General features: G+C 37.2%; 1 protein-coding gene across 1 annotated transcript; it reads right to left on the bottom strand.

Annotated features, from left to right (window-relative positions):
- Positions 1-9524: 9524 nt before the first annotated feature.
- YIPF7 (Yip1 domain family member 7) lies at positions 9525-26157 on the bottom strand. The gene is made up of 6 exons (XM_065737075.1): positions 26117-26157; positions 23658-23771; positions 22712-22884; positions 20911-21056; positions 16559-16740; positions 9525-12617 (listed from the first exon to the last, which is right to left on the bottom strand). Exons 2-6 carry the CDS (start codon positions 23768-23770, stop codon positions 12455-12457), a joined length of 777 nt encoding a protein of 258 aa, XP_065593147.1. The 5' UTR covers position 23771; positions 26117-26157; the 3' UTR covers positions 9525-12454.
- Between the last annotated feature and the right edge of the window lie 1519 nt (positions 26158-27676).

The following is a 27676-nucleotide window of genomic DNA, read 5'->3' as shown; positions in this document are numbered from 1 at the left end:
ATGCTGAGAACCACAAACCAATCAAACATCCTCCCTCTTCTCATTACAGACAAGCATTTTATTTTACTTCTGTTTTGTATTTTTTTTTCTCAAGAACATCTTTAGATTCTAACCCCAAATAAGACCATTTTCCCTGAGGTATATTGTGTTTTCTCAGCTTGTGAACAGAAAAAAATGTTTAGAGAAGGCTATGGCATCAGTTAATTTATTTACAAGTACCTGCTCCTACTGATTAATGTTTGTCTGAACCAGAAGAAATCTGCTTTCAAGTATTTTTTCATTAAAAATGTGAAAGCAATTTTGCTAACACAAACTATTCTTTGTCAGGCCTGTCACAGCTACTTTACACTCCACAGAAAGTTGAAAGCTCTTTTTTTTTTTTCAGTCCTTAAACCAAAAGCCTGCTGTTGCCCAGATATGTGGACTTTACCAGACATCCTAAGTCTTGATATTCCTATGATTCATTCAATGATATAAGTTAATGACTTTACTGCAAATTTACTGCAGTGTAATTCAGAGTAAAACCTGCTCTTTGCATAGTTTTCCATCACAAGCAGTAGAAATTGTATCAACTGTATTTAGTTCTTAGACTTCTTTCATGTACTGCAGGGGCTTGTTTATGGGTTCACACATTCAACATTAGCCTGGAGGTTAGTTTACAGGATCAGCATTCCTTATTACTCTAAAATGACAACCTGAAGTGACAGATTTGCACAAATTGGAATGTTGGAGGTTTCCTATGAACACCAGGAGCACTTATGTGCTGTGTTGGTGGTGGAGCATTGGCATGCGCTACCCAGAGGCTGTGGGGTCTCTTCTTTGGATATCTTCAGAAGCCTCCTGACCAGGGTCCTAGGCACCTGCTCTGGTGTCCTGCTGGAGCTGGGGCTGGCCAGAGAGCCCAGAGATGCCTTGCAACCTCACCATTCTGTGATTCTGTAAGAGATGGTGTAGATGGCACGGCAAGAACTTCTTTCTGGGGAAAGGTAGAAGTAGAAGGAAGGGGATGAATGGGCCTAGTAGATGAGGACCATGTACTGACAGTGGAAAGATAAAGGACAGAGAAGAAAAGAAGGAATTGTTAAAGAATTATTGAAATTCCTTTGTCCAGTAGCATCTTTTGTTTTTGTATACCGTAGTATAACCATCTGTCCAGTAGTTCATTTGAATGCTCCAGTCCCCAGCTCTGACTGGCCAACCTGAGTAACTCAGCTCTGATGGCTGATGAAATTCAGTGTTTTAAGAGAGTGCTGTGAGGAAGTCCATAAGGTAAAAGCAGAAAGATTATGAAATCCTAAACAGAAACACAAGGAGATGGAAGACAGTACCTGGGAGTCTTCTGAGAAGAAGGAGAGTCTTCTTGGTGTGGTATGCAAGCATAGCATAGCAGCTCACTAAATACTCTAACCACGTTATATCCACGAGACAAAAACAAAAAAACAGACAACAACAAAAATTCACTTTATATACTGAACCAGATATTTGCTGATCAGAGCATCTCCCTCTGCTTGGCTAATGGTGCCAGAAATAAAAGAAACATGATGGCAGTATCACACCACCAGTCATTATCTGTATAAGAATCCATGAGATCCCAGCCTATCCACCAACCAGACTGATTATTAAGAGAAAACAAATTCCCTCTTACTTCTCATACTGATTTCCAGAGTTCACTTACTATTTATGCAGAAGTTTTAATAATATTGGGATATGTAATGATATCTATTATACTGGTTTTGGTGTAAAATTTATGAACAATTCAAATGGCTTGCACCATCAATACCAGAAATTTGTATATTCTTTGTTTTCATGTGAGGCAATATAAGCTCTAACAGCTGTGAATCTAGCATAAGAATTTCTGGTAACATTGACAGGTGATAGATTAGGACCCAAATGAGATAGAAAATTATTTTTACTCTATGTTTTTTATAAGTCGATCTAAAGAACAACAGATTTAAAAAGAAAATAATGAAAATTCTAATTGCTTTGATGTAATAGAAATACTTGCCTAGCATCAGATTAATTGGTATGAAAGAAACATTTTGGACTGACAGAAGATCTTATTGTTTTCCTTGATACTTGATTTCAGTTCAATTTACCCAACAATGAAACGCAACTTCATAAAATGCTACTGCATAAGAAAAGGAATAAGCAAAATAATACAACTACTGCTGTGATGAAGGCATTGAATCCTTGTATTTGTATTCAAAAGTACATAGAGTAACACAGTTTCCTCTTCTCCGTTCTTGCAAGTAGTACAAAGCTATGCAGTGTTTTTTTAGTGATCCAAGTCAACTGAAATCTGAGACTTAGCAACTTTAGTAAGTTTTGTATTCCCGAAACTGAAAACGGATCATCCTTCCTGATGATCTTTCTGGTCATCTTATTTGTGCCTACTCTTGCACCAACCTTGCTGTCCACTAAGTGATTTGATGTTTGTTTATTTTCTGACAAACGCGATCCAACTATGCACACGCTCAACGGGAGTCAGCAGTTTGCCCTGGCAGTCAAGGGACAAACTGCATTTTAGGATGCATTAAACACAGCATAGACAGTTCAAAATAGGTGATTCTCCTGATGTTTTTAGCACTTAAAAAATGCGTGCAGTTCTGCACTCCACAGTATAAAAAGGAGGTGTCCTGAGAAGGGCATTGAAGCTGGAAGGCATGTCCTGTGAGGAGAGGCTGAGAGCACAGGACTTGCCCAGTCTGGAGAAGAAGAGGCTGAGAGGTGACCTCACTGCTCCTTGCAGCTCCCAGAGTAGGTGCCGAGTTCTGCTTCTGAGAACTAATGGTGGGATGGGAACAGCACAAAAGTATATCAGTGGAGGGTCAGTCTAGGTATTAGAAAGCATTTATTTACCATGGGAATGGTCAAACAGTGGAACAGGATTCCTAGTGAGGTGGTTGTTGCCTCGCTTTCATCAGTGCTCGAGAACACACAGGCAATACCCTCAATAATATCTTTTAACTTGTGGTTAGCCCTGCAGTCAGGTGGTTGGGCTGGATGATGGTAGTTCTCTTCCAACTGAACTATTCTATTCCACTCTATCCTACTCTTCCAAAATAAAAAAGGGAAAGATTTTACAGTTCTTCTGAAATTTTGATGACTGTTGTGACCCTAATTCCTTCTCAAATTCTCAGTTGTATGTCTATTTGCTAAAATGAAGTGGGGACTTTTACCTCTGCTTTGAACACAAAGGCAGGCTTGTCAGGAAAATGGACTCAGACAAAGAAAACTTTCCACCAGATCTCTCACAAAATAACATAAATTTACTGAAATAGAGAATGGCCTCTCAGTGACTAAGCTGGCAATAAAAAGAATATCAACAGCATATGATGGACTAACTATAGTAATGAGTTATTGCTGACCATGCACATTATCTTGTCACACTGAATTGTATAATAGTAGTATTAGTAGATTTAACTGCAAGTATATTTTTGTAACTCATTGAACTGATAGAAACCTGCAGAAACAGATTGACTGATAGAGTTGTTCGATTGTTTAAAACAGTACAGACTATTTATCAAGCCCTTCATCATCTTAGCTCAGAACTACTGATCTTCTAGGAGTCACTTGAGCATTTACCACATTCTACATAACAGGGAGCAAGCGGTGTGCTGGATCCAGATGGGGTCAGATGGACAACTGGGAGCCATATGTCACAAGGAGCTTGTGTCCCAATAAGAAAACAACTTGTTAGTTCGGGAACTGGCCCTTCATTGGTATAGTGAGAGTTGACTTTTGGCTCCATCACTTGCATTCCTGGTAATCTTTAAGGAGCTAATCTCTCTTCACAGAATATTTGTGAAATGTGGAAGTGTTATTAATGTCACTGAGGAATCAGAAGCCTAAGTACTGACAGATGCCTTTCTGTCAAGGATATCAGCAGGATGCATCAGTAAATACCTTTAGGATTCAGAGCCCAAATCACTTCCCTCTATCTCAAAGGAAATCCAGGGTGAATTGAACCTACCTACATTCCACTGTCCCTGTTCTCTTACAGACAAAAACTTCCCTGAATTCCTTGTGCTATTTTAAAAACGTTGATGAACACATCCACATGGAATTTATGTACAAAGAATTTATGCGGAAATTGATGCCCATACTTCACACTGTCCAGCTCATTCACATCTGAATGTATGCTATCATGTGCACTGGGATTTGTAGGCACACAGGATATTAGTGTTGTTGCCACGAATTGTATTTATATTATAATCCCTTAAATGAGCAGTATTGTTTTGTTAAGCAGTCAGAATGTAAATATCAGTGACATAGCCAGAAAAAAATTGAAGTATTCCAAGTACACAAAGTATGCAAACTGTGCAGTAAAGCACACAAATCCTAACTAGCTCATTAGTACCATACTGAAGTGATTGCAGAGCAAAATGCTTTCTATGGTGCACCAGCCAGGCTTTACTGAGGGAAAGCTTTCCCATCTTTTAATGCAGTGCTACCGTCAATTGTGTACTGCTATAGCAGTCACATTTCACTAGCATAAGCTCTCTGGAAAAGAGAGACTACTCTCTGCTTGTATCTTGCCTAGCTATCATTCTCAATTAGCCATTAGTTATTACATAATAACCATGAGGATGAGAATAACAAACGTAAGAATGATTGTCTTTGGTCAGACCAAAGCCTCACCTAGTTCAGTTTTCTGACAGAGGCCATAACTACATTTTTAAGCAAAAAATATGTGAAATTGGGCATTCATAGAGTGATTTGTCCCCCCTTTGAGTTTCCAGCAATTAGCAGTACATATGTCAAATATAAAACTGGGCTGTCTAGGTGTCTTATATCAGTTTGATTTGCATCATCTCTTTTGTAACTTAGTGACTGAAAATCAGATAACCAACAGGTTGTAAGCATATCTTTTACATTTCTGCCAGTACATAAATGCCTATTAATACATAAAAAAGCTATTCATTGTCCAATATATGCCACATACCATTTAAAACAAAGGTGTGTATCTTCAGCACAGTCATTTGAAAAATCTATTGAGAGAAAGATTAGAGTTTCAAAGGAAATTCAATATTGCATCATAGTGTCAGAAATTGCCATTCTTTTTTCTTTGAGGCACAGGATATACTAAATGTCCTCAAAGATTTCTTTTCTATACTGGATTTTTATGAAGTTATAACTATTCAGCTGCTGTAACAGAAAGTTCAATTTTAATTAGTGAAATATGATTTTTTTTTTCACTCTTGCTTGTCCATATAATGCGTAACATTTCAGATAAAGAACCTCTAGGGTTTGTGGACATGTGAGGAACTTGGCTCTTTGGTAAGCCAATGGACATGGCACAAAGAGCTGAAGTGCTGTGCATACATGTATCTTCTGGACAAGAGCAGCAGGGAATGAGACAACAGTGGCACAGGTTTTCTCTGTTTCAGTAAAAATGCTTCTATATTATTCACCAAATGCAGGATGTGGTTCTAGTAGATGTTTGTATTGAGGAGAAACATTGTGTGAAGAGTTATTCTCAGCCACTAATCTCAGAAACCAGTCTGATCCTCTGCCTCTGCAGTATGATCTGATCCACGGCCAGAGCAGGATGCTGGAAAGAGACAGTGACCTCCACAGGCAGTGGTGATGGTGAAGTAAACTGCAAAGGGTTCAGTTAAACAGATCACCTCAATGTCTGCTCCCAGAAATTCACTTGTCTCCAGAGCAAATTTCAGTTTTGAGAAGTGGTCCTTTTTATAAGGCAGAAGCATTAGATATGCTCATATCTCAGTCAAAGCTTTCCTACTCAGTGCCAAGAGTTGTTCAGCAGTGCTCATTATGCAGGTGAGATGTATCACAGTGCTGCTACTCTGCAACACTCTGCAGATCTCAATGCGCCATGTGCACATTGTCTGAAATATAAGCAAATTTATGCTGCACTCATCCTTTCTGTGGTTATTAGTGTCATTTAGTATCATCTTCCCCCAGCAAATTGACTCACCAAGCAAAATGCACAAGTGCACTTTAGAGTAGATCATATTATCATGCCTACTTCTGAAGAGCCAAGTGCCATTACTACTTTTCACAAGGAATAACTGCCTAAACTATTTCACATTCTGCAGTGCATCGACAATATACTTCCTTCAGTGAGTTAGCTACTCAGAAGAGAGATTGAACAGTAATGCACGACTATCATATTGTTCTACAATGGAGAGATAAAATCTAATGCACTGCTTTATACCTCTTATATGTTAGGGCATTCTTTTCTGGAGCCTTTTCATCTAGATATGCAGTTGTATCACTCCTGAGGTCCTGATTGTACCAAGAAAGAGTTACATTGAAAATCCTACATAAAATATTAGGAGTTTCTCTCTCAATATTATTGTTGAGATGACATGTACTCCTAACTGCAGTTAATTTCACAGTCAGCTGTAGACCAAAAGGAGCAATGATGGTCAAGTGTTAATGGGATTTTATTTCAGAAATATTTTCACATTACTCACTAGCATTCTTTCTTCCTGCTTTATTTTTTAGAGAGAGAACAGAGCATCCAAGAAATACAGCAAAGATGTAGAATTTTGAAAGATTAAATTAATACTTAAAGTTGAAATCATATAAAATCAGAAACAAGAAGAAACTTTGGATAACAGTTTCAGTCAGGAGAGGGGATAAGAGTCAGAAGTGTGAGCAACCAATAACCAAACAAGCTGAAAAACAAAGCCTGAGTCCAGGCAGCGTTCATATTATACATTTAGTACTAACAAGCAGCAAGTACTCAAGTAAGACAATCTGTGATCACTCAAGATCCAACGCTAAAGGTTAGATAAATAGGAATGAAACAAAAGAACAATGTTTTAGCTAGGGATTTTATTTTGCAATGAGTCATTGGTATAGCATCTTCTGTTTGACTGCTGTAGCTGTCTCAACCCAGAATCACATGTGGGCCAAGAGTCACCTGGGAGGTTGGCCATGGTTGTTCAGTGACTCCTTGCTCCTTGATTGCTCAGGAGTACTTGTCAAGAGCCTGTCAGGAGAATCACCTAAGTACAGCTTGGGCTCTATTCTCAGTGAATTTCAACGAGATTGGCCTTTGTGCATCTGAAGATCTACCCCTTGTTCCTTATAAAGTGGTGACTTCCCATGTGGTCTATTATAATCACAATTACCTTGTATTTGGTGTTTTGTATGGACTCTTCTCGCTCATTACCACTGCACTTAAAATCATGGCAAACAAAAAGGATAAGGATTCTGTACTGCATTTTTAACTAAAGTGCTACCATAACAGTGGGTTTGCATTGTCCTAGGTCTTTATTATGCAACTGTATGCAAATCGCCGTGAATAGCATCGTTCATCTGGTTCAATGACACAGCACCAAGGTCGCCAGCAATTTTTCAGTTAATGTGTAGACCATAAGCCTTGTAAATGTGCTTGGTAATCATGGAAAACATATTGCCATTTTGCAGATGCTATTCTTTCAACAGCACTTGGCAAACGCAACTAAAACTCAGACCCTGTGCATGCTTTGACCTCTCTTAAGAATGCACCATCAAGAACCTTGGGCAGGTGGGATTGTTTAATCAGAAAAGACCTGGCCAACAGCTGGAAAATCAGTACCGCTAACAGCTCTGTTGAAGTCTGCTTAGACTCAACACATATGTGGCTAAATCAGAATGGGATCAGTGAAGGGCAAATTTGTCAGAGAAAAGATTTTGAAAAGGAATGTATCTGCTAGTAGTGGCAACACAGGTAGAAGTCAATTTCATTTTACAACAATCTAGGCAAGTGTCATGGTTTTATGATTTTTTGTTATTGCTTTCTACATCATAACATCATGTGAGGCACTGGGAGTTAAAGAGTTAATACTCCAAGTCCATGGACTGATGAATTTCCAGGTACCTAGCTCTCAGAAGAGAACTACATACCCGAGAGGATTTTGCATTCCCATCTTCCAACCAGAGGGAAAGATAAAACTGCATGCAAGTCCTGAGTCTTCCTCTTTTGCTGTTTATCTCAACAGTGGAGGATCTCTAGCTGTCTCACCTTCAGCTTTAGAATAAGGCCTTTGGTTTCAGACACTATCTTTCTCATTTTATTTATTATCTTCAATTCCAGTTATACTGTATCATATTGTGTCATTTTGCATTCCAATACCTTATTTAGTAAATGAGTTCTCCTCCTCAGATTGATGCCACTATTTTGGTTTTAGGCCCATCTCGCTACCCTCTCCCTTTTCCCCCTTTCCCTTTCCCAGGGAATGGGTCCATGGGTCCCCCTCCATTAGTCACAGGACAGGACTGAACCAGCCCATAAACCATTGACAGCAAGTTGTCATTAATGTTCTAGATCATTTTGGTAGATATTATGCAGCAGTAGCTCTCTTCTTGCTGATGCAGTGGCTTTTTGTTGTCTGCCAGAAAATACATTAACCACCAAATGCAGCATGTCAATGTGAGCTTTGCCATTGCATGCTGTGCTTGTCCATAATGCTTATCAGGTGCTACAATCACTGAACTCTTTGAAAACATGTATATCATCTCCGAGGCTGAGTCAATAGATTGCTAATGTTAAGACCTCAGAAAGCAGTGATGTACTGCCTGGAACTTGTTGCAGCGCTGCTGTTTTGAAGCCCACAACAACTTGACTACTAAATATGCTCCTGACAAGAGGGGAGGAAAATGAAATTTAAAGCACACAATTTATTGAAATTTTCCTTCACTTACAACCATTTTAAATACAAATAAGGGTCAGTAATTCAATGTTACTGCAAAGTTATCTTAAGATCATTCCGTGGACAGGAAATTGTGGCTGCTTAGCAGGGGGTTGAAATCACAGCGTACAAACAGAGGGTTAGGACAAGAGACAAAACTTTATGTCTCCTTGAATGACATATTCAATGCTTTTATGAAATCAGTTTCACTGTTGGTTTTTTTTTATATAGTCCTTCCGTGGTTTCCATGATAAAAAACAGAAAAATGTTACCGTTCATTAATGGAGCTATTTCACCAAGACACACAGCTTGTGTCAAATTTCCTGTGTCAGCATTTGATCCTCAGTTCAGTTTGCCAACAGGTAAACTACTCTAGGCCTGTATTGTAACCTTTTAAAGTTAATATCTGACAAGATAATTTTTGATAAATAACACAATCATTTTACTACAAGCCTGGCTCTTGGCTTATCAAGGAGACCAGTTCACTGGATGCAATGCAACATTTTGTAAGCAGTGGGTGTTCAAATGCCCATTTTATCATCATTGTCTACTTCAAGCCATACAACAGTCTTCCCTCAATCAAAACATGCTCACTTTAACACTCTTCTGTGTTTTATCACAATATAACAGCAAAATGTTTAGACTGCAGCACAATGATCCAGCTGGTTTCTGAAGGTGACCTTGAGGATGTCTGGCACACAGCAGATTCAGTGAAAGACAAGTGAACACCTTGTCCCTTACCACTTGAATCTGCCATTATGAATAACACCAAGAAACAAAGTAACTACAGGGCTTTGTGTGCATATTTGCATTCGGAATTGGAGTTTCATATGCATGCAGAGAAAATCAAGAAACCAAAGACAGACAAGCAACTTTCCTCCTCCAAAACCGTATTCTCCCTTTTGCTTTGAAGCTTATGTTTAAGTCTTCTGTTTTTGTAACTCTTCAGGGTGGGAAGCATGAATTAAAAATCAGTCTGTGACCCATTATTATTTTATAATCCTCTCTTTGGCAAGTTGAAAGCAATAGCTTGCCAGACTTGTATTAAATTTTCATGGAATTATGTGAGGGAGTGAAATACAATGGCATAGACAAGGGAAAGAACCGGAAAATGAGGTGGTATTGGGAAAGCTTGCACAAAGAGACACAAAAAAGATATGTTAAGGAATATATGTTTTCAGCTGTTTTTATTTTAGATTAAAATAACAGGTTGTATAATAACATATAATAATGTAATATATATTTTATATGTAATGTAATATTGACATGAGGAATCACACAGGAATATCAGGGCCAAAAGTAGCACCATGGTCATTCTCAACTTCAGAAATGAGAACAGTGTAAAAATTAGGAATCTTGTTTAAAATAAGCTGAAGGAGAACATCTAAGAGGGTTAAATCCTCACGGGCAACATAGAAAACCCTGAAGGACACAACACTGGGAATACAGCACCAGCACAGGCCACTTGGTGGAGATATCTTGGGGACAGGTAAAAGGAAACAGGAGTGATTAACCAGTAAAGCAAGGGAAGTAATTAAAAATAAGAAGTTAGCAGTTGAAATGATGCAGATGCAGGAATGAAAGAAAAAGTTATAAATCCTGAGAGAATAAACATAAAGCTATAATTAGACTTGTGTTTGCTTTGCAAATATAGTGGGAAATTTTAAAGGTGTTTATTTTCTCCTAAGTAATTTGACTTGTCTTTGACATCAAAACACATAATGATGGCTCTATTCACTGTTTCTCCTGCTATTCATATCATTCATATCAGGAAGAAAATGAATATAAAGTACTGTGGAACAGAGGTATTTCATACCTGTTTTAGTCAGTGTGGACAACAATAGAAAGTGTGAAACAAAAATGCATCTAAATTTTTCTAATCAAACTTATCTGCACTCCAGAAGAGAAACCATATGAATCTTTCCCTGTTCAGAGACAAGAATGCCATTAGTGCATGGTAAATCAAACTGCCTGATTTTATAACCATACCCTGGAGTCACACAACGTGTTTATCTGCATCTCATTAGTGGCAAATTTACTCCTTAATGCATCAGGGCCAAATCCGTCATGATCACAAATGCTGATCTTCCACATTCACAAAGTTCCCAATTACATGCCACAAAACCCCATGTAGTAACATCCACATTTTGCATGAGGGTTATACCTCCAGCATTACCTCTCCTTACTTGTGTGCACAGCCTTGCAACAAGGAAATGTATAAATAAAACAAATCTTCTTCTATAAGTGAGTTGTGATTTTTAAGGACTGGATAAGTGCACATTAACTTTTGTTTACTTCTCTAGTGTGCTAACTATGAATTCAGCCCACAGCAGTTTAGTGCAGTGAAATCCAAAAAAGGTTTCCTCAAGTGCTCTTGAAAACAAATAAGTGAGCAATGGGAAATATTTTTATCAATAGCTCTTTCAGTTCAGAAACAGAATCACTAGCAAGAGGACAAACTGATCATCTAACTTACCTCTGACCTAAAAAGACAGTTCCTTACACATTTTGCTGGCAGTTTCTCCATGTCAAGCTTCTGCATTTTTTCTGCAGAATTTTTTATTTTTCTGTATCAGGGCTCTCTCTTACTGAATCGTTTGTTCTCTGTTTAGAGAGAGATATATTTTGCAGGCACTTCACTGAACAGTTCAAATAATGAATAAATTGGAGAATAATTAAAGTAATAAAAACATTCATCACGAGGGAAGACATCCTAAAACACTGATGAAATTACCTGCAGCTATTTGTTTCCTTCACATTTCCCTTTATCTCATATCTTTTCCCTAGCTGTTTCTACAGTTACATGCATTTTCTCTACCACTGCCTACTGGATTTTATCTTGTTATGACTGCACACACATCTCTATTTTGTGTTGATGGCTTGATACTTCTAATGTTATGTATTGAAATGTCATCCTGTGCATTCTGTACTTCATTGCTGTTATAAAAATGTTAGGTTCCTGTAAGACTAAAAGCAACGAATAGGTTGTAGGTTGGGGGGGGGAGCAGATAAAATTGTGGAGGTTTTATTTTGCTTGCTTAAATACAGTTGTGCCTTTCAGGAGACATTTTTAGGAGCTGCATTTGCTTTGTGTGGTGCTTTTCTGCAGTGACAGCAGGCGGTGGTTTAGTGGCAATTTTAAAATCTAACATTACTGTACATTACAAACAGTACAATGGGGTTTTGGACAGCAAAACCTCTTAAATATAAAACAAAATGACATTTCTAGTTTCCTCCCTCTGTTGTAGCAACCTGTTCTTTCTGTTACTTGGACAGTCAATCCACATCACAAAGCAGAGCCACTAAATCCTCTGTTAAATATTAAAATAATGATTGAGAAAATAATGCATAAATTTTGCATTATTAGTAAGCATACAATATGCTTTTTTTTCTGAAACAAATGTGCATTTTCACTTGATTCACTAGATCTATTAAATATTTGTGTTGTTACTTTCCAGTTACTCTCTGGTGTATGTACTATATATTAAAGCTCAAAAGACAATTTTTTTTTAATTGACATTTATTTCATTTTTTTCTCTATTTTTATTATCTTCTGGAATACAAATGCTTTCCTCTAAGCTGTAAGATTCTCAAAACATCAGCAATGCAATCATCTGCCAGTTAGTGTACTTTTTTTTTTTAATTTTATTATCAGCCATTAAAGCAAATAAAAGGTAAGTTGTATAATCTAATTTTGTTAATGGAACTTAATGCAATTCTGCACAATCTAAAAATAAGTAAATAACCTCCTATCCCGCCAACAGACATAAACAGACTGTAATAAGGACACCAGGAAATATGTTTCAGAAAACAGCCAGAAGTGCAAAGAGTCCGTACAGCAAAGCACATGGATATGCAATGAGAAGCTGCTGTCCTTCCATGGCCAAGGCAGAGGTAAAAATTTTGGAGGCTGACAAACTGCACCATCCAATAATAAACAGAGCAAATAAAGTTCCCAGGATCCCACTACAAGAAAAACAAAAGAAAGTCCATTTGTTAGCACATGTACCATCAAATCATGAGCTCGTCTGGCAACTCATTATTGATAACAGGTGCTGCAAGAACCAAAAACTGACCAAGGGCTGACAAAGGTCATTCCTTCAGCAGCAGCAGCAGCAGTACTGCCAGAAGGAGAAATTGGTTTCCAACTAAATCTTCATGGACTCCAATAGATGCAGCAGCTGAAGATTTTTGTCCTTTTTTTTTTTTTTTTAAGTTAGTAAACACCTTATTCAGCCAAAAACCATCAAGCAGAAATCATTAGGATTTATAATGTCAATACAACTCTCCTCCTCCATCAGGCAACATGGTGACCTGGAGGCAATGTAGTTTTGTAACAATTCAAAGGTCTGAAGTGCATCTCAGACTGAGTAGCAACAATGAAGCTCCAAGGATGTACGCTCACCTGTCATGCATATATGCACCTCCCGAGAGGAAGTCCAATTGGGCTTTTAAAAGTTCCACACTGAGAGGAATGAGTGGGACAGGAAAAAAAGCACTAAAGAAAAACATTCTACTCATTCTGACATTCTTCTCCACATTGTGGCTTTTCACTCTGCCCCTCGGTGACAACTAAGCTCTTGCAAAGTCAAATTTTGCTGCTTCTCAGGTGCAGGATTTTTATGAGATTGTGGTCAAAAGCCCACTGAAATATTCCTGCATATTAGAGAGCTGGCTATTATGCCCTGTAGGAGCAAGACCATGCCAATAGATATGTTTCACATACATTTTATTTACACACTGTATTTGCAGTCTGCTTCTGTAAAATGCATGAGCTCATGTGCACGATGCTGCTGAGGTGCATATTGAGTTGGCTGTTACACACAATTGCTGCGTCAGTCTCAAGGACCTCCAGAATGAACAAACCTCTGCCACTTGCTAAATGACTTTCTGGGACCCTGTTCTTTCAAAGCTCCAGCTAAACAGAATCAGAGTAAGAGACAGACTACTTATACCTACTTAGTTTCATTTGTCAAAAAGAATCTCCACTAATTTTGTTACTGTAAGTAAACCACAATGAGTAAATCTCTCCTTATTTAATTGTCTTAGTTTACTTATTGCATTTACATAAAGTCATACTCCATTTCTTTCTTTCTGTCTCCAAGCCAATAAAGTACTTGGTGTTCTCAGCCTTTGCAGCTTTGGAAAGGAAGGAGAGAACTGATTTTAAGGTGACTCAGCATCTTTTTGCAACTTCAAGTCACTATAAATAAAACAATAAAGACCATGTTGTTTCTCAATATTCTCAGTTGAAGTGTCCTGCTATAGCCTATGCAGAGGCATTCAGAGTTACACAATAGAGACACTAAGATGCACAGTTAACCAGCTAGCCAGAAACTCAGTGCTGGTATGGATTGCTTCCTGATCCATCCATATGGTAGCAGGGGTTAGAAAGCTACAGGAACTGGCTGCCTGATGATAATTTGCAGCTACTGTAATGACTCTTCAGGGGCCAATTACAAGGCTGTACAATTTAGAGCTGTGGCTGCTCTGCACTGAACTGAGGATCCAATGGCCTCTCATGGTTTGTTCCAGAACTGGAAGTGAGCAAGATGGAAAGGTGATATAAAATCATGTTGGAGCCAAGGGATAAGTCTATGCACTTGTACATTCAGTCCTTGATCTTACAGTACATTAACAGCTGATGCGAACAGTCTAGCTTTAGCAAACAGCATGTTTGGTGTGATGATGAGGGTCAGATCCTCCTGCAAGGAACAGATGTCATACTCGCAGTAAGTTAGAGGGTGTATGGAGGGGCACGAAGATAGAGCTGGGGAGCAAACATGAGCAGTGCTTCTCCATTCCTCTCTATCACAATTTGCAGATGGAGTCACCAAATGATTCCTGTACATCAGGTGGATCTAAGAAATCCTTTCTCTCACCTTAAACTCATTTCCTTCACTATTTAGTCAAGGAAACGCTGTGGTCAGCCTGCTCACGGAAGTGATAGTGAAGAATTATTGTTTTTTTCCAGGAAAAAAATCTGCTAATATTTCTCTCAGAAAGATCACCTAATTATCTTGGCCTTGGCCATGACACCAGCATAGATGGGTACAAGTGAAGCTTTGAGGCAATCTTGTTCCACACAAGTCTGAATAAGAGAACTACTCTTTTCTGTGGTGCTATTCAGCACCCAACAGGTTTCATATTTTGTGTTGTTCCCTATTAACACTGAAATAAGTGATCACAAATATCACAAATTGTTAAATTAGTATTTGTCTTTCATTTTATACGTATACTCTTATGTGTATTTTTCTGTGAAAACAGAGATTGAAGTTATTAAATCTTTACAATTTGAAATGGTTGAAATAATTTTTACAAATATTAGAAAAAAAGCATGAGAGTACTGCTGTTTTTTCTTTGCAATTTTAAATAACTTCTAACATTGCAAATAATGAGTCATACTGGATTTACAAGTTGCTGCTTAATTTTAGTAAAAGTTATTAATAGATCTTTGTGCAACAGATAACTCCTTATTTATTTAAGAAGCTTCATATAGCAAATGACAAAAGACTGCAGAATCTTAGAGACAGCCACTTGACATTATCAATTCATTTCAGAAATAATAGTTTAATTTTGTAAAGCTTATCTCAGTAGACTATAGATTTTCAATGGATGCACTATCTCTAAATTCGTAGCATTTTACAAGTCTACGGTGCATGCTAGGTGATTCCCTGTACAGTCAACAGTGCCTTGTGCAGTTATAACAGCTGGCTTGGAGTTAGCCCCATCTGTCCTCTGATTACATTTGCACCTTTTATTTGGGTGAATTACTAAACAGGTTAATCAAGCAAATATGGAAGTGTAGGAGAACAGAGAATGAATGGCTTCTTCAGCGTAACTGCTGTGCATCTTTTCAAGGACAGCCCAGTAACACTTGAATACATGGAGAAAGGTCAGTCTAACACAGTAACAAGCAACAAGGATTATGCTAAAATCTTGACATCGCTGTATCATTTCCTTAAAAAATTAACTCATACATAAAATTGCTGCTTTATCAAAATAAATAGAGAGGATAAATAAAGAGGATACAAAAATAATAACTTTTTATTGCTCATTAGCTATCCCATATTTTGCAGGTTGGAAAGTTCAGAAAGTATTCCAAAAGATCAAGGAGAAGAGTCATTATTAACTGTGTGTTCACTATGGATAAAAAATATCGCTCAAAGCCCTCAGGCAAGACCTGGAGCTTTGTTGTGCTTTTCTTTATGTGAACATAGAGATAAACACAGTCTATATCTCAAAAGGTTTAGGGAATGAGGAAGAAGGAGGGGCTTGCATGAAACTTTCCTAATTCTTATGTATATTAATGAACACTCCTCCACGTACTCACAGAGTATACAATGCTATGCATTAGGATTTTCAAAGCAATTATACCATAATTATGCCTTGGAGAATAGGACTTAGCTATATCTTAATGCTCCACTTCATTAAAGGTTGCTGATTACTTCATTCTGTCACACAGAACTCAGTCTACAGAAAGAAAGGAAATACATGGATGGGACCCTAATACTATGGACAAAAAAAGGACAAGAGAATCAGTCATATAAAACCAAAGTCCATAAGTTTCTTCTAAAATTGATACCTTATTTCGAATACTGCTGGTTCTTGTAAAAAAACAAAAAAACAAAAAAAAAAACCCACAAATCTGAGACTGCTGCAAAAAATCCAAGCTACTCTTAGTGCCAGTGGGAAAAAATTGACTTGAATTAAAATGATTGTATATCACCCTTCTTAACCACAGACCTTTCACTTCCATTTTGCCCATTCTTATCTGCACAGAATGGTGTCTTTCGTCACAGTTTTGCAAGATAAAATTCACTAGGTAACCATTTACAAAACATTTTCATAACATTTCTGACTCACTGTCCTTCAGATGATTCTTGCTGCCATGCACTGGTACTTACTTTAGTGAGAAGATGGCTGCAGAAGAGGACAGGATCACCATGGGCAGCAGGCAGTAGCCCAGAACACTTGCAACACAGCCACGTGAGACACCTGAGATGCTCATCAGGTTCAGCAGGGCATGCATAGTGAGGCAACCAATGACACTCACACCGTACACATAGCCAAAGTGAACTTTTCCTGCCTGGAACAAACATAAACATAGTGTTGGAAGGGAATGAACATTTGCAAGGTGGCTGACAGAAAAGAAACACTACCTTTGTTCTATTTTTTGTTATTTTTATTTTTTTGATAGTCTATTTCTTCTCACTTCATCTTCATTGGTTCAATTGTAAAGTACAGCTGCTACCTTTGAGTAAAATTTGCATCAAAACATTCCAAGGTAAAATTGTGAAAGTGTGCTCATTACTAATTTAAAGTTATCCCACTGATTCTCAGCCTAATTCTCATTGGGCTCTGAATTAACAATGCACTTGGTCAGAGAAGCTTGGTATAATCTAACTGGGAACGGGCTGAGAAGAAATTATGGACATGGAAAGCACATTTTAGTGTCCAATCTTTACAAATTCAAAGACAGTGGAAATAGAAAACCTTTACAATTTCAGTACATAGGTCACTGGAAAAGTTTCCTAAGTAAAACAACCCCACTTACTTAAAACATTTTTCATTTTATTGCTGGTTTAAGAGATCTAAAATAAATAAATAAATAAGAGACCTAAAATAAATAAATAAATAAAAATAATAAAGGAAAGAATCTAGTAAACCTTTGCTGAAACTATGCTATTTTTCAAGATGAATGTGACAATTCTTCGCCTTGACTATCATGAGAAAGACACATCTCTGTGGTTAGATCAATACAGCATGTTCATTTCTAGATAATCCATAGTAGCAACAGTCAGCTCATGTTCTTTTGTGCTCCACTGAAAGAAAAATCCCCCAGGTAGTTGTACATTGTTGTTTTTTTTTTCTTTCTCCCAGGTTTTATTCCTCTGCGTGAGTTTAGTGCTTGTGAAAGGTACCAGCCTGACAGCCTGGAGCCTGATGTTCTATAATTTACACACAAAGCGAGTACAACAGGCACCAGTGGCCATAGCATCACCAATTTCTTCATCTCTTGCCATTATTTTGGAGGATTACCTCCAGACATGAGAGCATTGCTCATTCCTCATAGGCTGCTACATATTTTTCTCTCTCTTCATGGTTCTAACAAATGAACTACTGAATGCCAGGCACACACTACTGTGATTTTAATATCTGTACATCAGAAAAAAAAAGTGATCTGGCATGAAAAGCTTTGTTTGTTTTGTTTTGGAATTTTACTTTTAAAGACAACATGCATTTATGAAGGAGATAGCTTAAGCCCTGAGCTCAACCCTCAGCTCAGTACAGTGGAATAAACTTGTCAAAGTGCCACAGTGCATCACCTTTCTAACAAGTAAGAATACATATAGACATACTTAACACATAGATGCATTTGCATGTATACCTTTATATGTCACACACAACATATATTGCATAGAATAAATTGCATGGGAATCAAAGGTAAGAGAGGGTTTCAGTTTTCATTTTGTAGCTTATGCTTGGATTCTCTTGTGGCACAAAAGATGGAAATATTACTGAAACTTTTTCCTTTTTTTTCCTATTTGAGCTGGACAGATATAAAGAAACGTAGAAGAGAGAGACTAATCTAGTGATAACACAAATTGAAAGTCCTGAATTTGCAGGTTGGTGCCAGCTCACTTTACCAAGAAAGAGCACTTCTGTGAAAGGCAGTCTCAGCTACTAAGTCCTGCCTCTCCATCAGCACTGTCATCCTGCTTTTCAGCTGAACCTGGCTTGCTGCTGACCTCTCCTTTGCTTCCAAGTTAGATACACTCAGGTTACCCCAAAGTCTTGCATTGACCCAAGTGCTTGCTATGTAAAAAGAGTCCTTCGCTATCATTTGCATACAACTGGTATAAAACAAATAGGAAAAGTTGCTTCACCAAATAAAATAAATGATGGTTAGAGGTAGTGATGAAGACCAACAATAGCTCAGATTATTATCAGTCACAATTTCAGTTTTTAAAGTTTTGTATTAAGTTTAATGTGTGGCAGTTTGGGGCAGCATTTACTATTGATCAATTAAGAAAAACTATGTCTCACAGAGATGCAACAATGACTGTAAGCTAATATTTTAGGCTGTTTGTTTCAGTGTTCTTAATTGTTCCACACAGCACTATTTGGCAGCTTAATCTAAGATTACCAAATTACTGAGATAGAGATGAAAGGGGCACGAGCCAACTGAAATCTCCATTTGGTGCAATGCTTGATTTGTGGTGCAGGGGAATGAGAGAGAGAGAAAAAGCAGCTGAATGCATTTATTCCAATTTGAGCTGTTGCTAACTTATGTAAATATACTGACTCACGCACATGGGAATACTCCCAGTTCACAGCAATGTAAGCAAAACCAGAATCAGACTTGATTAGCCTGACAGGCTTTGATGAATTGAAGGCACTAAATTTGTCCTGCGGAAGGAACAAGGTTAGAAGAAAGTCAGACCTTGTGTGCTTGTTTGCACCTGCTAGTGGGTGCTGCTACCCTCTGTTTCAGGATGTGGAGAAGTCCCATGACAAATGACTGTGTAAAATGCAAAGCATTCAAACTTTTGCACTGCTGTTGTTTTTCTATCTGCAATGGAGCTGCCTTTCTCGTTTTTTTCTGTGACCCAAAAGAAATGCTAACATTTAACGAATAGTTTTCATAGTTAAAAAACTGAAAGTAAGTAAAATCTCTAAATTATTTATTGAAACAAGCTCTTAAACAAACTACATTCCTGGTGCTATTAGAAGAATTACTGAAGTATAGAAGGTATCATAACTTATATAGCACAAGAACAAGTCTAATATTTGGATATATCCAAAATAAAAATGAGCAGTTTGAATTTTTAAGATGGCCATGGAAATTTCATAGACTTATTCCTGTGAAGCTGTGGCACAATAACAGGAGTCTGTGTCACAGTTCTCCTGGCCAAAACCTAGAGCACTGAAAGTGGTATTTTTTTTCCAATGACAACATGTTTAATATCTTAGAATGAATATCGTAATTAAAGTACTTTATTTCAATAATAGTAGTTTAATATTCATTGTAGTTTCTCACTGTCCAAGGAGAAAAATCAACAGCATTCTTTTTTTTTTTTAAGCTCTCCTTCTGTTTTTCTGTCTATAATCAATTCTGCACTTTCTCCTTTCTTCCCCTCATTTATTTCTCTAGGTGGGAAAGAGTCCATCTTCTCTAGCTTCCCACCTTCTTTTCCCCTCTATTCCCTTTCCTCCTGCTGCTTCCAGTCTTTTAAAATATTTTTAGTTTTACAGGCACATAAATAATAACACTTGCCTTTCATATTGCAGTTTGCACAGTCAAGGTACTGCACTGACATTACAAATTGAGTAAGAACTTTCAAGTCTTCTGATTCAGCACTATTTATCACTGAGGAAGAGGAGAATTAGAGCCCCTTTTCTCTCCCCTCAGGTGTCAGAGCAGCAAACCCTCCCCAGAACAGTTCCACCTTGTCCCTGTCTGATAAATGGTTGCTGACAATCAGAGCTGTCCTTCAGCAGCACCTGAGAGCCCCTGTTGTCAGTGACAAATAGATGAATTTTGGAGTAGTGTACAGTCTCTCTTTAAACTTTCCTGCTGTAGGAAAGCTCTATTCATAAAGAGGAAAAATTTTAAGCGCAGGCTTACATATTTGGTTCAGCAGATGATGTAGAAAGAGAGAATACAGATTAAGAAGATGCTAGCAAAATTTATAGAAAGGAATTGTGAATTTTGACAGAATGGTGGAAAAAGTTGCTTCCCTTTTCTTGTTGAAATATTTTTAGTTGCATAAAGATATGTATCTCCACACTCCCCAGAATAACAAACAAGAGATGCTAATTTTAAAAAGTATCAAGTGTTAGAAAAACTGAGCTGGTGTGCTATGCCTTCTTTTTCCCTCCTTTAAAAACTCCCTGTTAGGTCCTTACCTAGTTCATATAATGCCTCGAGTGCTCAGAGCCCCCTCGGACTATACACTGTGCAGATCTGCCCTTTGTTCATATTAATCCCTACCTCCAATAATGGTGAGATCGTTTGTTTCCGCTGGAAGTAGCACACCACTTCACTTGTTTTACATCTACATTACAATTTAACATTATGCACTTTCAGGCAGGAAGTCTTTTTCACTTATAATCTCAAGGAAAATAGTAGAAAATGACTCATTTTTTATTTTTTATTTTGCCAGAACTACATCTTTTGCTACTTCATGTACATTAATCACCTGGGTATTAATTTGTCAGAAAATTGATCCCTTAAGTTTCTAGCACATCCTACCAGCAGCAACGTTGATCCAAGGGCCAAACAGAAAACCACGGGTCCAGTGAGGTCTGTCTCATTCATAATGCTGCCATCTGCAGGTTTCATTGGATTTAGAACTGTTAAAGTTTTTTGCCATATGTGCTGGAAATTGATCCCGAGTTCTGAAATGAGAAATTCCAGAACTGCTTACAAGAAAAGAACACTTCCACAGAAACCCATTAGATATCACAAATCCCTAAACAAATTCATCACTTTAATGAAGATAATATTGTAGGATGACATGTTCTGAAGTAGGATCATGCTGTACCTCTTCATCCAGTATAGTTGAGTCAGCTTTGATTCCAAACTGGAAATATTTATTTATTAAATGTAATGAGTAAAAAAATGCCTTCAGCATTTTCAAGTCAACATTTGTTTTTCCTATATTTAAAACATATATATATATATGTATATAAAAACCAAACTAACTTAGATGTTGAAAAGTGTGCTAATTAACATTAACTGCAGAATTCAAGATACTCTGGAACACTGAGGACACAGATATATGTTTTCATTCTGCTAAGTCTGACAAGAGATGTGTCTTAAGCCTTAGCTGCCAAAGGCACTTAAAAATGACATTCTTCCCTTCAAGGCAAGTTAATAATACTTTGTAGAGTGCTTTATAAGCTTTTTTGCATTAAAAAAGTAATTACTGGAAACCCTGGAAACAGAACAAATTTCTTTTCCATTAAAGTGAGTAGGAATTCTGCCATTAACTTTACTGGGGAAAAGATTTCTGACTTCTGCAGAAACACTTCAGCTTGAAAGATCAATCATTTTCCCTCAGATGCTCCAACAAGGAAAAGCTAGATTCAGAACTGGTTGCCAAAATGGCTGAGGCTGACAATATGTTAGAGCTGTTTGGAAAGCCAGGTCTTCACCTTATCACACTGATCCATCATCTAGAGCTAAGACAAAATATTACATAAATAAGGTTGTTCTGTATTAAAATGTTTGACTTTGGTCAGATTTATTTGACACAGTCATGATCATCTCTGCAGCCCTGTAGATCACAAGTAGTTGTATTTCAGCATCCTTTTCACAGGGTGAGCTGTTCATGGAGTAAAATGCTTGAAGAGGAGGTCTAGAAGTTACCTGTGTCATACAGAAGATCTTGCTGGTTTTAAGTAGTAAAACATCCTCTTGCCTTCCACTGTACAGAAACAGGCTGCAGATGTTCTTTCTATGTAATGGTGAAGTACTTACTAATTTTTTCTTTTTTTTTTTAATGTAGGTAATACTGGTATTTTGTAAAGTGAATGTTCATCTACAGATAAGTTACTAGCATTAGGATAGTTCAATCATCATGAAGAATGATGTTCACGTAGTTAAATGATCAACTGACTGAAGCTGATTGCACCACTTAAAATTCCTTTTACACTGAAACAATCTAGCTGGCAACTTCAAACTATAAGATTTATTACTAGATAAGCAAATAGGATTATTATCAATGTTTATTATAGATGCTCCAGTATGCATGCAGGATAAACATGGAGCAGAAAAATGTTTGTCGGTATGAATGTAAAACTTATTGTTATGCTGTCATCTAGTGGTAGTAAAGCACATGCCATATATGACATAAGAATGAATTAAACCCTTGCAGACCTCAAATAAGAAAACACAGGCTCAAGGACAGGGGCAGTTGGCCAAAGCTGCATACACAGGAGCAAGGTCAGCAGCCAAGCTGAGTACTTCTGCTGTAGATGTTCTGGTGGCTGACTCTAGTTAGGAAACAAAAGCATACACACACGCATTGTTCTTGGTTTTATTTTTTTACCTTCTAGCAAAGGAGGTTCCTCATCAAAACCGTCAGTGTAACTAAGGTGAGAGAGAGTGTTGGAACTGTATGGAACTGTTGGCTGTAAAATATGACCTGTGTAACTCTGAGATGGCAGCAGCATTTCTGAGGGGACAAAAGCACCAGCCAGAGGTCTGTCTTCTATCTGGCTCCTGTGACAAGAAGCAAATTGCAGTGAAACAAATGATGACAATGGTTCCCAAGAGCTGCTCCACCCATGTGCCATGGTTTACATTTTCAGCTATTGTCAACAGTAGAATAGATGCCAATCCTTTTTAAGGATAGGTTTAATTATAAGTAATGCAGTGTTGGGGAAAGTATGGACCTCAAAACTCTTTCCTGCTCTATTTTCTGATTTCCCAGCTATTATATATGTTTTTACTTCTGTATGACTGGAAGGCATAGTGAGAGCTAGGCCCAATCTCTCATCCTTTGATACCCATCTTTCTCCTCCAACCAAAATTATTTTTTTATTCCCAGATATTTTCCAGACTGTGAAGCGCTGCCACTATGGGTAAGGATGAATGAACAGCTTAGTGGGGCAGTGAGTTTTTTGCCAGCTCAGCCCTGATGTCTGCCTTTTCATCTCCGTGTGCAAGCCCTGGGACCATCAGCTTCTAAGCAGGTAGGCTGCAACAAAATCTAGCCTTCTGCAACATGGTTGTTCAGAAATATCCTTAACTTAGAAATTCTTTCCTTCAAGAATCCTTCTTCAAGGGGCACAAGTCACCATTTGATTTCAAAAAATATGTTTTAAAAAGGAATAAAAGGATTTTCCTCATATTTCTGCTGTTATGACTACTTCACCCTTAAAACTTCAAATGTATTGATTACATAATCCTATTGTTTTAACTGAATGATTTTCTTTGTCATTAATTTTGTCCGAGTTTGGAAATCTCCTTTTTAATTTTGGTAGCATACTTACTTTCTGTTTCTACTCAGGTTTTCACTAGAGCCACAAGTATTGTAATCTTCTTGGTTGTCAATGGTGTAATTCGACTGGTAAAAGTCACAGTGAAACTGCTCAAAATTTGCCATTCTGATGAGGAAAAAAAAAAGAAAAAAAAAGATTGCATAAATTGATTGGTACTGATTAGATCATCTTTTGAACAAGAAAATATCTATGATGTCCTAACCTGGAACAGAAATAATAAAGCTTTAAGCTACACATGCAAAAGAGTCTTTCTGTAGGAACTCAAGATACTTTGGAACTGGCACAAAAAATGAGCTGACCAAAAAGATAATTTAATTTCAGTTTCCATATTACTATATATTAATTTATAAATGACATAAAAATGGAGAAAGAAACTTTCTCCAATTACTAATACTTCTTGCAGGACAAGGGGCAACAGGCACAAACTGGAACATAGGAAGTTTTGCCTGCACATGAGAAAGAGCTTCTTTGCTGTGAGGGTGGCAATGCTGGGTGGGTACTGTTAGGGTGCACTCGAACAGGCTGCCCAGAGAGGTTGTAGAGTCTCCTTCTCTGGAGATATTCAAAACCTACCTGGATGTTTTTCTGTGCAACCTGCTGTTGAGAACTAGCTTTAGCACTAGGTTGGACTGGAGGATTTCCAAAGACCCCTTCAAACTCCCAAGATTCCATGTGAAAGAAGATAAACAATTATTCTAAAGAGTTCAATTCCTTATTTTAAAGGAAAATCATGTCATATTCTGAATGCATAGGAATTATTGCTTTTAGGAAGTATCTTAGGTTATGACCACCCAGAAACACTGGGGAAAAAAAATGTTATTTTTGTTTAAGGGCACTGTAGCTAGGTTATTAGAAATGACATGTAAACATTCTCTCTGACTTTGATGAAGACAGTGTTCCAAGTGATTGGTAAAGAAAATATGGTGAATGTGTCTTTCATTCCCACTGATCCATACACAGCTCTTTATCTGCAGGGTGATTTGATTAAAAAAGGTGTTTTGATTAAAACAACCGGTCTGTTTTCCCTTCAGTGTAATAACCTAGGATGTCTGTGAGGACTCACTCTTATTCATGATGTCATCCCTGGTTTGAACTATTTGAATTTTGCACACAATGGGACTCTTCCATATATCCTGTTCATATGCCAGGCTGGCTGCCTGGATCATAAAAAACAGCATTAGAAATGAGGCAAATTGGCTCTGTAAAACAGCAAGTACGTTTTTGCATTATAGTCATACAGTGTCTTAAATTGTGCAGATGTTCTATCAAATATTAGATTAGGTTTAGGGACTTGTGTTATTCACTCATTTAGGTATAAATCCACAAAAAAGCTTAAAAATTGCCAAGATCAGTAAGACATATAATTCCATACCTTGAGTAAGCATATAAAGAAGGTTAAGGATGGACATCACCATTGACATTCTGGTGATCTTTTTTTCTACTTAATTTTTGCTTTCATATTTTTCACTTCATGTGTTTTTTACTTCCTCCCATTGTTTATTTATATTCATAACTAAAATCCCCCTGAGCTCTCCTCCAGCCTGAAGCTCTGGGCAGGACCTTTGCATGGATGTATACATGTAAAAACACAGGCGTACATACGTGTTTTGCCAATTGACAATGCCAATTCAAGTGTTTAAACTCTGCTTAACAACCTGACTCTTAAGTATAACCACTTCTGATTTACTTACATTTTCATGCAAGATACCAATCTCTCCTAATATTTTCCCCTTTTCTTTACTTTTGCCTTCTTTTCCAACATCCCAAATATCATTAGCAAAGCATTCTTTTCACTTCTACTGCATTTCTATGTTTACCAGGCACAAGCTGCTTACAGTAAAGATCTTTGCAGAACTGTTTATAAGGTAAAAGTTATAAAGAATAGTGTTCCAACAGAGACTTTGAAAGCATATTAAAATTTCTAAATTGCATCCCATAGTCCCACTAAGTCTGTTATAACCAAATTTCTTCATTTATCCAGTACATTCAAAGTAGAAGTTTGACTTATGTAATATTGTTTTCTCTACTGCTGAAAAATCAGGCAGAATTTCCAGATTTAGGAAAGAAAATAATATCTTGTAAATAAGAATTAATACAAATTCGTTGTACTAAATTAATTATCATTGCAATAATTAAAATTTAAAAATTGCAGACTGGTTATGCATTGCTTTAATAAAGATTTTACATGGATTATATTTCAAAAGACTACAGACTCCAACAATCTATTATTTATTAATTAAAAAAAACAATCTATTATCTATTAATCTATCCAACAATCTAAGACTACAGACTATTACAATCTAATAGTCCAATTCCTGTGAGTCTTTAATGTTCTTTGCTATTACTGTAAGGAATTAAATAATTAATTAAATAGGTACGTACTTTATCTGGGTAGTAGAGTTCAGAAAAGATAAACTTTTTTTTTTTAATTAGGAGCTAAGCTTACTTACTTTTCAATCTATTCGATGAAAGCTCCAGTCTGTTGAATTTACATGTTGGAAAACACCTAAAATATCCTCTTGAGTTAACAGGGATGAGCTTAGTGCTATTTATAGGATTCTAAATTTGATCACTGAACAGATGCATGCGAAGGAAAAAAACACACAGCATGTCAATATCATGGACGTATGCAAAAGAACTACCAACAATAAGCATAGAAGATAAAACATCTTCAAGGAAGGAGAAAAAAAAATCATCTTTATATAAATAAATAAGGTAGGTATGGAAAAGAGATCTTTGTGGAGCCCTCAAGAGCTGAGATTTCAAACATTAAACATTTATAACAATATGTAACAATATTCATTATGAAAAATACACTTAAATGAGGGTACGCTCCTAGTAGACATTCGTGGAGGGTGTACTATGGGTCATGTGCAGCCTTAAAGTTGTTCCTTGTGGCTGGCAGTGGAACCTTACGGTTGCATCCAACTTGGAGAGAATGTGGAGCTTCCTAGGACCACAATAGCGGGCAGGAAGAATGAAGGCATTTAAGAGACAGCTCCAAACTGTGACCAGAGGCACACCCAGGCACATATGCTTTCCTACTGCTACTCTAGGTGCTCCCATCCATCCCCAAGGCTTCCAGAAGGTCTCTCTAGGTGCAGCACCCACCACGCCAGAGTCACAGCAAGCAATGAAGATAGAAGACACCATGACCCTTTGAGAACCTTTACTGCAAGTGTAGACATCAGATTCTGGTTAACTTTTTTCCACTCATTACTCAGCATAATATCCTCTTCACTGGCTGACCCACTGTGAAACCTTAGGAGCTTTTCTTTTACAGTTGCTAGGAATCTTGAAGCACAGAGTTAATTTTGAAGTAGTACCCAAACCTTAAAGATAGCTTTCTATTTACATACTTAGTACCAGGCACTCAGTTAGCCATAACAGGTCCTGCCTTTTTCACTTATTTATTAATTAGTTTCCCAATGATCACTTGAACTGATTTAGTTAAGGAATGAGGCATCAAATGGGTTATTCTAGCAGGTCGTTAATCTGTGCCTCAGGTGCATATTAAATTCTGTGTGGTTGAAGGCCAAATGACTTCCATTTAGTTAGAAGAATCACATCCTGTTGGTGTATGACCTACAGATGTCTTAAACAATTATAGTATTGATAAACTTTCAAATAAGAAAAAATTAAGTATGATAAATTTGTAATCAGTATATCCATATCAGAAGAGTCCAGAACTGAAGAATGATGGAAAGTAGAAAATACAGCATCTCTTTCTCCTACTTAGGGATATGGCATTTGTTACAACCATTGTAAAGGCACTCTCAAAGTTTTTTATTTATTTATTTCTGCCTACTATTTCCATACTGCCACACCCAACAAGGTGAATTTTCAGTTTCATTCCTTAGCAAACTGCTAATCTCTGTATTGTTTAATCATCTCTGTTTAGAAATAAGTGCTTAATTTGTTTATACTGACTCAGGGAGGGGAATTAAGTGGGATTAGCACCTATCCTTAAGGAAGGAAATGAAAATTAATATATTTATTTTAAATAGAAT

This window comes from Cyrtonyx montezumae, unplaced genomic scaffold (assembly GCF_038088225.1).
Source record: "Cyrtonyx montezumae isolate F1298 unplaced genomic scaffold, pur_monq_1.0 scaffold_2, whole genome shotgun sequence".
In the NCBI taxonomy this organism is placed as follows: Eukaryota; Metazoa; Chordata; class Aves; order Galliformes; family Odontophoridae; genus Cyrtonyx; species Cyrtonyx montezumae.
The sequence above is the reverse complement of the archived record's forward strand: the minus strand, read 5'-3'. Positions and strand labels throughout refer to the sequence as shown.